Below are 11,840 nucleotides of genomic sequence, written 5' to 3' on the forward strand. Positions count from 1 at the left end.
CTTCTAAAGTGACAATTGTCTAATGATTTGCAATTTCATTGATTATTTACAGTACTGTATATTGAAATATTATAATACCTGTTTTTCCCACCCAAATAAGACGACGAAAATATTCACTGTTTTAAAATGTTATATTCAACTAAATTTAGTGGCAAACCATTTGAATATTGGAATGTCTGATGGTGACTCAAACTGCAGTGTAGTCTTCCTCCAACATGGAGGCGCTATAGGTTGCAACAAGCCCAGACCTCTTCCGCTGGCAAGGAGGACATATTTCACACATTCGTCAGAAAATCGTTATATTCCAAGTAAAAAGCAGAAACGAAATTATATTTTGGGAATAATATTCATCTTTTTTTGTGCGTTATACAAGTTTATAAATTGCTATATATTTTCTTCGCAGGCTTGAAAGACAATGGACAAGCAAATAACAGGTAGGGATTTACATTAACTTTACGTCGAATATGTCTCGCAGCGCCTACTCTTAGGCCGAGTCGACATAAACAAATCCGTGTTAATCAACGGACGCTGCTTATTAAAAGCGTTTTCGGCACACGCGAATATTTCACCCTACTTGCTTATTTCCTCGTTTCCTCATATACATTTATTGCTGTAATAGGTCATAAAGTTCGCAAGTTTTGAGACAGCGTAACCGTCGTCGTGTGGCGTGAATGATTATTATTATCACTTAATCTTGGTCGACGAGAAGCAATTTTGTATTAATACCCAGCGAAACCATCTTTCCAGTGGTCCTAAATGGCAACCAAAAGCACAAAAAGATGAAAGTAATGTCTCTTAATAATTCTCAAGGCTTACAATGGTTGATTGCTTGAAGATGCCGTTGTACGGGGGCAAAAGCATTTCATTTGCGTATGCTGATGATGACATAAACCCACGCTATGAATGGAGGAGCACTACTTGGATGTTAAAAGCATTAAAAAAAGATCATGGAAACATTTAAACGATGTCCATGAAAAATTGCATCGCGATAGGGCTAGAGGGAAATTGTACCTTAGGATAAACTGTAAAACATTAAATATGTACACACACACACAACCTGGGTGGCATGGTTGCAGTGGTAACAGTTGCTGGAACTGAAAATAAAATTCTAAATCAAATGTGAGCTTCAACTCACAGAAAACATGAAACAACACTACTTGCACGTTAATAACTTCTAATTGTGCAGGAATATTGTGACATGACTGCACCGTTTGGACATATTGCAAAGTGTTTTTAAAAAAATTTGTTTCAATAATCCAAATCTAAATAGAAATTTTAACATACTGCCGTTGTCGCGGGGTTTCCCATGAGATTCTGGGAGTGTATGACATGAACTGTGTGCTCTGGAACCTCCTCCAAATAACAGTCACAATTCAAAATTGGTCATTTGCATGGCGGACTAGTGTTTGCCACAGTTACGAAGTTCAGGGTTTGAATCTGGGCTCTGGCTTTCCTAAAATATGCATTCTAGGTTCATTTAAGACTCTAACTTTTCCGTCGGTGTGAATTTGAGTGTAAATGGTTGTTTGTTTAAATGTGCCTTGGAATTGGCTGGTGACCAGTCCAGGGTGTAGTCTGTCCCTTGTCCTAAATCAGCTGGGATAGGCTCCAGCTCACCCGCAACCCTAATAAGAACCAGCGGTATGAACAATGAAAGGATGGAAGGTAAGTTCCACATGTATGAGTCTTAAAATCCCATTCTTTCCGTCTCTCCAGCTGGTTCTGTGTTTATGTGTCGGCTCTGCAACCAGTTCTCTCCCAGTCACTCACTGCTGCTGGACCATTGCTCCCAGCTGCACCCCCTTCAGGAACCTCATGAAGACATCATCGTTGCACTGCAGCCCCTTGCAGGAGTGCCCCTGGAGACCTTAGCAGGTCAGTTCAGTCTGATGTTATAATTCTCATTCTCAATCATTAAACATTGACAATTTCCACATCAAATACAGTGGCACCCCGGCTTACGAACAATTTGATTTATGAAGATTTTTTTTAAAAGAAATATTACCTCGGGTTACAAACTATTTTCGGTTTCCAAACAGTCTTGGCATTACCGTGGAAGGCGAAGAACTTGGTGCTTTTTCACACACCGCAAAAATATCATTGGCTCCGTGCTTCAGGCATCGTTGTTTTTTTTTAATGCAAAATGGCTGCCACATCCCACAATGCAATACAAAAGCTGTGCATTGTGGGAAGTGGTGGCATTTAGGCCTAGCAGTAACCACGGTGAATGTAAACATTACTGTACCCGAACAGGCTAAGGCCACCCCACAGTGGTTTGCAAAGCGAACCCACTGTTATTTCATCATCAGAAATTGTGTTTTCACCCGTTTCTAGATTTCACAATATTTATTTTTAACCATACAACAATCAAAATAAGGTAAATATAACGTGGTTCTGCGGCTGGAATGGATGATCTGCATTTCCATTCATTACCTCAGTTTGCGATTGCTTCAGTTTGAGAAAGGGGTCATGGAACAAATTAAATTTGTAACCCGAGGTTCCACGGTAGTACTATTATCTCTTGAAACATTATCCCAACTATCCTCAGTCTTGAAGGATGAAAAACCAAACAAAAGGTACCACTAAATACGTTGAATGTACGACTTTGCTATGTTTCTGGTTGATATTAGGAGTGTTTTAGTTACCTTGTCTGCAGGGTCTTATTTATTAAAGTCAAAAGATTAACTCAGTTTCAGCAGTTAAAGTTATTAAATTAGAATTATTCACACCCTTAACAAACCCAGGACATCATCTGCCAAGGCAAGGCAAATTCCATGTTTGTGTTGCACACGTTCTTGGCAATAAATGTGATTCAGATTTGGATTATGGCTGGAGCTAAAAGAAAGTTGTGAATTACTTGGAGAAATTGTGTGAGGGGATTCATGAAAAAAAAAAATCAGTTTTGTGTTTATTTTTTGACTTTTTAAAAATCCAAGCTCAATTTTTGAGAAAACACTTCTTTTGTCCCGCTCAACATGATTACAATTTCTGTTCTGTGTTCTGCACAGAGAGCTCAGTAAAGCGAAAACGAGGACGACCAAAAGGCTCCACCAACAAAGCGCGCAAATATCAAAGGGATGGCAGAGAAGACTCTGCGCTGTCTCCAGTTGGCAAAGTCCAAAGACAAGAGGGACAGAAAGAGGAGGCAGACAAACAGCGTAAAGAACCAAATAATAATCTGTTCTCCAGTATGCACGCTAATTCCAGTCTTTTCTTCCCTCGGCTAGGTGACGACGACAGAGTAGCTGAGCTGAAATGCAACGACTGCCATCGTTTGTTCAGCAACAGACGGCAGATCGTCAAACACATCTGCCTGAAAACACAGTTTGAGGAAGAGGAAGATGAGGACGATGATACTGGTGAGGAAAACAAACAAAATGTCAGATTTGAAAGCAGCATCGATGGCGGGTGGCCAAAACAAGCATGCGGCAAATGATTCCTCACTTATGTAATAATTTAAAAAATATATTTAGCTAACTTAAGGTGCACTGATCATTTGCATACCTTTCAGGCAGCAAATGCAGCGGTCTTGAGGATTCCGAAAATTTGGACCCCGAGGGACCTGATCAAACTCAAGAGCAGCTAACACCTAAAAATTCAGGAACCAAGAAAAGAAAGGGTAAGCACCCCTTCCCAATTATTCATTTGAAAATTATAATCATATTAATTGATGGCCTAATCTGGTTCTCTGTGTGTAGGAGTGAGGACTTTTCAACCCTCAAGTTGCAAAAAGAAAAGTCAAATGCTTTGTAAAGGCGAAAGTCTCACGTCCAAAGAAGATGGAACAGGAAGCAGAAAAAGTCTCATCGATGTCGTTCTCACTGAAGATGAGTCGCTCCCAGGTCAGTCTTGTGTTCCCAATTGCTGTTTTAATTCTAGCACATGGGCGGCAGTGCAATTTCAATTTTGTAACCTCTTAATACCGCAGGTGTCATTAAAATGATTCCAGTCGAGAACATTTCTGCTGTTTCTGAGCATGTAAACAATTCGGATGGGTCTCAGGTGAGTCTGATTTTGTACTGTATGCACGTTATTTCCCTCCCACTACACAACACAGAGGCCAGGCAGAGGAGCGCTTTCAGTGGCATGCTGCCGTTTCTGTCCTGCTCAACAGATAGACATGAGAAAATGTTTCTTCCAAAAGCCATTCGGCTCGACAACTCCTCCCAGCATGGCAGGGCAGCCAACGCCTGAGAAGTAAAGCTGTATTATTATTTTTGCAGCTGAAGGACATGTAACTTTATTGCACATAATGCACAATATGTGCACAGTTTTCACTGTTGGTGATGCTCACCATTACATTTCAATTTTACCTTTTTGTTTTTTGCGTTTTCAATTTACCTGTTGCTTTTTTATTACTCCAGCACACTTGCCTTTGAACTATTGCTTCTGACATCTGACTGTACTCAGTATCTTTTTTGCTTGCTGTGATATGTTTGTAATGTTTTTGTAACTGCATGTGATTGCTACTATTGCAAACCAGAAATCTCTGTGGGGTCAAGCAGTCAAGTAACCTAACCTAACCTGACCAACTTGGCGGTTCCCCAAATGAGGACCTTCTAAACCTGCAGTGTGTCATGATGGAAATATCATGAAAATAAAGCTTTCAACAAAATACTAAGAAAAATTATTGTATTGCGTTTTATCGTAGTGCTTCATATCAATATGTGAATTCATTTATTTTCTTGGGTACATCAGAGCACAGCAGTTTGTCAGGATGAGCCAGCAGACATTGCAAGTCAGTCCTCAGCCAGTGTTGAAGACCCCAAAGCAGAGCAGGACCCAAGGTATTGAGTCACACAATACATCTGCCAACATAAGATAACTCACAGTGAATAAAAGACATGGGCAGGTGTGTTTTTTATTATTGTTAGATGTAAGAAAAAGTAACAAGCCGCATTTGACATTTCCTGCTTAACTGATTCATTTTATGCTCTACTCCAACTGTAGTTCCGACAAAACAGAAATAACACCCAGAAAAGGCTTCCAGGAATACTCCGTCAAGCAAGATGTTCCCAAGTACTGTGAATGCGTTTATTTTATTGCATGCATTTGTAGATTTTATCACTTCATTTTGGAGGTCAAATGAATTGCACTTACACAATGCTCAACAACTCTTAACTGACTAAATTAATGAATCAATCTGGGTCATTTGCTCATTGAATGAGCCTTGATGCACAAATCAGCTTTGGTGTGCAGGTGCCCCAATACTGTTGTCCATGTACGTATACTTGACAGTACCTAATGTGGTATATAAGATCGCAGTTACAGTCGTGATTAGATTGACAAAAGAGAAGTAATAGGGTTAAACCAAAATACTGGACACAATAGTGGTGAGTAATACTGTTAGTCGACAGGATGATGTGATAGTTTCTCTCTCCCCAGTTTGCTCCCGAGCCAACTGAAGGTCTTTGGCTGTGAGTTCTGTAATAAGATCTTTAAGTTTCGACACTCGCTGATGTCCCACCTCCGGACTCACACCCAAGAGAAACCGTTCAAGTGTCCACACTGTGACTATGCATCTGCCATCAAGGGTATATCAATACTCCTTTTCCCCCAAGGGAAATGTTTATTTTTTTTCTTTCTAACTGCCTTACATACACTAAGTTACTGTAGTAAGTTCAAGCACTGGAGTGTGACAGCACAACATGTACATTCCTGCAATGTTCAAGCTTCCTTTTAGTAAAATATTTTTTCTTTTTTTTTCTTTTTTTTTTTTTTTTTCCCTTTTGTCTGAAGCCAATCTGAATGTTCACCTAAGGAAGCACACTGGAGAGAAGTTCAGTTGCCAACAGTGTACCTTCAAATGCCTCAACCCAGGACACCTCAAGGTCGGATTCCATATTCGTGCTAATACTCTCTTGCGGGTTTGACAGAGGTTTTTAGTGTGTATCTGCTGTTTGCGGTTCTTTAGGTCCACATTGAGCGAGTTCATTTGAAGGTGAAGCAGCATTGCAGCTTCTGTCAAAAGAAGTACTCTGATGTGAAGAACTTGATCAAACATATAGAAAAAAGTCATAATCTGAAAGACCCACTCATCCAGAAGAGCTATCAACAACTGAGGTTTTATATACACACCATGTAACTATTTGACATCATTTTTTAATGAAATCCATAGCTAACCTGCTTAATCTGTTTGTCCAGGCTGAAGACTCGTCAGGGACTCAGACAACTGCTCTACCACTGTCCCACCTGCAGCCGCTGCTTTAAGAACCAGATGGAGCGCGAGCGCCATTTACTGGTCCACGGGCCTCAGCGGCCCTTCGCCTGCTTGCTCTGTGACCAGGCCAAAACCTGCTTGGCCACCCTCGCCGCTCATGTCCGGAAGCATCCCTTCTTGTACGTGTGCTGCACGTGTGAGGGCAATTTTGTCAGCAGTCAGAGACTCAAGAGGCACCTCTTGGAGGTTCACCCTGAGCTGGACCGAGAGCAGGCATTCACAGATTGTATTAAAAACAGCTTCTACCTGATGAATGGTGGAGAAGTCTTGCCGGTAGATGAAGAAAGAGAGGGCAAAGAGGGAGGCTTAACCATAGAGGGAGGCACCAAGCTGCGAGATGAGGTGATAAGAACCGGCGAAGATGTTGAGGAGTGGAGGGATGGTGAAGACGAGCCCCAGAAAGCAGCAGCATTGGAAGATGCGGAGCAAGCAAAGGAGGAGACTGAATCTCAGGGTGAAAATGTGCAAGCACAGTGGACAAGCGGAGGATGTACTCTAAAACTGGAAACCGAAACTGTCCCCGAGGCACAGAAGGACGGGTGCGTTGAGTCCTCGACGACACCCGCGTACAACTCTGCAGATACCAATAAGCGAGGACACAACCCCCACTCGGAAGACGCGACCACCAATCCGAACATTCAGTTGGCTGATAATAAAACATGTGCCATAAACACTCAAGGGACCAATTGTATCCCACACGCACATTTGCCTTCAGCACCTTCAGAGGAAGACACCCAAACTACACGATCAGAGAAGGTAAAATCACTTTGACTTCCAACAATCTGGTTGGTGTGTGGCACTATTTAATTATTATTAGTATTTTTTTTTTATATACTTCATCTTGCTAGGATATAATTAAGCCACTTATTACTGTATGTTACTGATATCTTACAGGATTTCCAATTAAGTGCATTCCAGCAGGTGTTGTTGTCACTTCCGAAAACTCTTCTTGATATGGAGACTTTCCAGCGGCTTCGGAAAATGTATGGAGACCTGGAGTGTCAATATTGTGGTGAGACGAGGGAACGACCTGCTTTGAGCTCCACGGCCTAATATGATCTCATTACAAGAGCTAATAGCAGAAATTCTGCTTGAACCATTTGGAATGACAACTGTCATTTTAAAAAAAAAGTTTTTTTTTAAATTATTGCAGATACACTGCATCTTTTCTAAAGTTTCTCCCCTCTTCTTATAACAAACACAAGTCATCAGGAAGCAGTGCAGTTGTACACCACCACAGACTACAAATACAAAAAAGCCTGAAAAAGAAGCGCAGCGTGAGACAAGTGAAAGATATTGTACTGAGTCGTGAGTGCTAGTGCCACTTTAGCGTCCTTATTGTCACACGTATGTAAATCCATCAATTTGTACAAATTTGGGTAATTTTTTCCAGATCAGAAGACTGAAAGGTTGATTTCCCCATTTTCCTCCACAAAGTAGAGAATTCTGCTCTCAGGCACGTGCAAATTGGAGTTTATACAAAAAAAAAAAAAAAAAAAATCGTCCGATGGCATACATGGTTATCTACAACCATGCATTTCCTGTTGTCTTTGTGAAAGCAGGAATTATTATACAGCTCTTGTATTCTATCTGAGTAAATGTTTCTAATAGTTGCCATTGTTTTTTTTTTTTTTTTTTTTTCCCCGCAGGGAAACTCTTCTGGTACAAAGTCCACTACAACGCCCATGTACGCACACACACCAAGGAGCACCTGCACTACTGCTCAAAGTGTAACTACTCGTCCATCACCAAAAGCTCTTTAAAGAGGCATCTGATTCAGAAGCACAGTGGCTTGCTGCTGCCATGTTCTAGTCCAGGATGTAAATACACCACTCCTGACAAATACAAACTACAAGCCCATCAGAGGAATCATCAAAAAGAGGTAACAACCCCTCTGCCTACATATTGCCAACAGATCCCAGGAGCTCCAATCCAAATGAAACCTTATTGATAATTTTATAATTGAAATTGTTATTTAATAATTTCCGGGTATTTTTTCATGAAATGTCACTGTTTTTGCTTTGCTTGCAGGGGAAGAGTGCACCCTGTCCCATCTGCCATCAAAGCTATCCTGAGCACAGACTTAAACGACACATCCAAATATCCCACCCTGGTAAAAGACACACAAATATATCGATCAACATACAGAGGCAGAACACATGTATACTGGAGGTGGAAGTCAAAACATTTACGGTATCAAAATGTCATTTGAATGAATTTAGGTACAAAATTCACTACTACGCTGTGAAGTTTGTAGATTTAGCTAAACTCTTCCCTAATTCTACTTTTATCCAGATAACTGGATACTCTAAAATGTAGACTATTCAGTGACGCATTGTAAATGTTGGACATGACATGGACTGTTTGATTGTGTGTTGCAGATACAGTACCAGTTAAAGGGCAGATGGTGAAACGAGCAGAGAAATGCCCATATTGTGACTCTTACTACCTCAAGAACAGCAGTGAATTTCAGCAGCACATCTGGGCCCACCAAGGTGAGATGTTGCTCTACCTTTGACACAAATATACCGGTACCTGTAATGATTGACATTCGGGAAATCACAAAGCAGATCAATAAAACAAATATTGCTCTTTTCTCCTGAGAATACACTCCTGGGTACAATCGCATACAGTCATATACAAGAGCTCTAGCAAGAATTCTGCCTTTACAAATTAATGCTCGGTTTTTGACACTTTAAAGAAAGCTGTTATTTGAATACTGTACACTGTGTATAGTTTATTATTGGGGTTGTAGTTTGGAGTGGTGCAGAACAACAGTGCATCATACCGAGTTGTCTTGTCGCAGTTTGTTTTCACACAATTGGACATTTTGTTGAAATTCATTTGCAGGTGTGAAACCATTTGTCTGCAATATTTGTGACTACGCGAGTGGCAGCAGGAATAACTTGAAAAATCACATGAACCGACATAACAACGAAAGATCTCACATCTGTGAGCTGTGCGGTAAAACGTTTAAATCCAAAGTGTCGTTGAAGAGTCACAGACTGAGCCACACCAACCAAGGTACATACATTCCTCTTTAGCAGCGCGGATCCTTAGCCTCACTTAGGATTGTTTTCTTTCATTTTAATGTCACATATACTTTGTTTTGCATTGGTCAACATCACAACAATCCTTTCCAAATATACTGTACGTAGCTTCTATTTTTTCTTAAGAATGTTTGATGAATGAGGCCCTGGTCCGTGATTGTTTTTTCTTTTTTTCAATTTAGGGAAGCAGTTCAATTGCTCAGAGTGTGACTTCAGTTCAGCTTTCAAGGCTCCTTTGCTGAGGCACATGGAGCAGCATTCTCGATTTAAGGTCAGAATCGCTTGTCACTCCTGCTACGAAGGTTTACAAAGGTATCACTGAGTATAATAAATAAATGAAATAAAATACAACGGGCATCAGATATTCCAACTGCCATGACTATTTCATTAGTTATCACTAAAATTAATCAATGCATTGAGCCCACTGACAGCACCACTGACGTAAAACCTTCCTGTGATTTGTCAAGTTCTGCCTGACACAGATTTTCATGTACTTTTATTTGCTGTGCTTGTTTGTAGCCATTTCAGTGTGCTCACTGCCTCTACTCCTGCAACACGTCCGGTCCCCTGAAACGACACTACAAGACAAAACACCCAGATCACGATTATCAAAATGTCGGAGAAGGTCTCTCAGATGCGGAATATTCCACCCAACAAGGTTTGAATTCTAAGTACAGTGGGAAGCCTTTTTTAAAATCTCAGACTCAGCCAAAATGCCCCCTCCGACCCCTTTCACCTTCTCCTAATAGCCGATTGTTCTACTTTGAAAGTGTACACGCTTAAAATATGATGACTACTATTAATCACCAATTGCATCCAGGCTATTCTGTTTGCATCAATCATTTCCATCCAAGTGTTCTGAGAATAAATGTTTGGTTTTGTCTATGCTCATGTTTAGGTATCAAATGCCCTGAATGTAGATTTGTCTACGGCACCAAATGGGAGCTGAATCGACACATGAAGAAGAAGCACGGTCCAAAAGAGATGGAATGCACCTGGGAGGTACACAAACATATGCATGAAGATAATGCTCATGTTGTTACAGTGCCAGTGGTCGTAATTTATCCATATGTTTATTTTGGCAGTTGTGGTAAAAAGTGGAGTGCTGCACATCCTCATACTCTTTCTCATAGTTAACCCCTCTCATAGTAACCAAAATATTTGAAACAACCTTCAGCAACGTTAACCGCAGTAATAACCACATTGTTATTTTAATACCTCTGTGACATTATCAATCAAAACTGAGCACTCTTATCTCTGACACATTTCACATCAGATGAGTAAACCAGTGTTTATATTTTCAATGCTGTATTCTGTGTGTGAATCCATGTTCAGGTGGAAGAGACAGTAGACAGTCAATTTGTGCCTTTGGAGCAAGAAGAGGAGGTGCCAGAACAACATGTTGCCCTACAAGACAATGGTGATAGTTAGTAGAACTACTCTGCAAGCAAAATAACCAATAATTGGCATTTAACAGTTGTTTTTGTATAATTGTGTGTACAGGGACTGATAATATTCTCCAGCAGATTGTTGAGTTAAGCTCAGAAACTCATGACGCCATCACGTCCATGGTCGCCATGGCTCCCGGGACTCTTGCCGTGGTAGAACAGGTGAACACCGTTCTGTTTGTCCCAGGGCGTCACGGCCCTGAAAAATGTGATTTCAATTTGGAGTCGTGGCGGCATTTGCAGGTGGCGGATGAGGAGGAGCTCGGCGACCACCGGCTGATGGTCGTGAACGCAGATGGGGATCTTTCTGGTGAGCAGGTGATGGTGGTGGAAGAGGGACACGAACTGGAGGCCCTGACGGTCCTCACTCAAGATGACAACACTCACCACTTTATTGTCTACGTGCAGGAACAAACTGTGGAAATCAACTAGTAATGCTGGCATTTCATAACAGACTGTCAATATTTGTGCGTTATTATCAACAAATATTAGTAGCTATTATACATACAGTACATGAAATACCCATAAGAATACAGTCGGAATTGTGCCACAGGTTAAATGTGCAATACTTTGATGCATTGTAACAATGTTTACCTACAGAGTTTATTTAATAAAACCCTGTATTGTACTAGTTGGTGTGTCAAGTGGCTTTATGTACTATCCATCCATCCATTCTCTGAGCCGCTTCTCCTCACTCGGGTTGCGGGCGTGCTGGAGCCTATCCCAGCTATCATCGGGCAGGAGTCGGTGTACACCCTGAACTGGTCGCCAGCCAATCGCAGGGCACATACAAACAAACAACCATCCGCACTCACATTCACACCCATGGGCAATTTAGAGTCTTCAATGAACCTACCATGCATGTTTTTGGGATGTGGGAGGAAACCGGAGAAAACCCACGCAGGCACGGGGAGAACATGCAAACTCCACACAAGGCGGGGCCGGGGATTGAACCCCGGTCCTCAAAACTGTGAGGCAGACGCTCTAACCAGTCGTTCACCATGCCGCCGCTTTATGTACTAATTGAACTGAATTGATGTTCACAATGAATCAATGAAGTGTTGAGCTGTAAAAGGCAAAAAGACAATAGTTTGAAAAATATCTCTTTTCTCTCTACCTGGA

General features: G+C 41.2%; 1 protein-coding gene across 4 annotated transcripts; it reads left to right on the plus strand.

Moving 5' to 3' along the window:
• The first annotated feature begins 251 nt into the window (after nt 1-251).
• On the plus strand, nt 252-11,314 carry LOC133401792 (zinc finger protein ZFAT-like). 4 transcript variants are annotated; one of them, XM_061675194.1, is made up of 25 exons: nt 261-308; nt 404-434; nt 1,717-1,875; nt 3,009-3,158; nt 3,228-3,359; nt 3,512-3,619; nt 3,699-3,842; nt 3,929-4,002; nt 4,699-4,787; nt 4,951-5,019; nt 5,386-5,534; nt 5,740-5,831; nt 5,915-6,063; nt 6,145-6,976; nt 7,115-7,232; nt 7,870-8,102; nt 8,252-8,333; nt 8,602-8,715; nt 9,071-9,244; nt 9,453-9,541; nt 9,790-9,928; nt 10,169-10,272; nt 10,606-10,690; nt 10,774-10,880; nt 10,962-11,314. In XM_061675194.1, the coding sequence occupies exons 2-25, from the start codon at nt 416-418 to the stop codon at nt 11,148-11,150; spliced, it is 3,600 nt and encodes a 1,199-aa protein (XP_061531178.1). In that variant the 5' UTR covers nt 261-308; nt 404-415; the 3' UTR covers nt 11,151-11,314. The 4 variants fall into 4 exon arrangements, 3 of the variants coding, with proteins under 3 accessions (XP_061531178.1, XP_061531180.1, XP_061531179.1); XM_061675196.1 differs by lacking the exons at nt 261-308; nt 404-434 and adding exons at nt 502-785; nt 1,563-1,665 and having other exon boundaries at nt 1,752-1,875; XM_061675195.1 differs by lacking the exons at nt 261-308; nt 404-434 and adding an exon at nt 502-1,665 and having other exon boundaries at nt 1,752-1,875.
• Nucleotides 11,315-11,840: the final 526 nt, after the last annotated feature.

Source organism: Phycodurus eques, chromosome 4 (assembly GCF_024500275.1).
Source record: "Phycodurus eques isolate BA_2022a chromosome 4, UOR_Pequ_1.1, whole genome shotgun sequence".
Taxonomy (NCBI): Eukaryota; Metazoa; Chordata; class Actinopteri; order Syngnathiformes; family Syngnathidae; genus Phycodurus; species Phycodurus eques.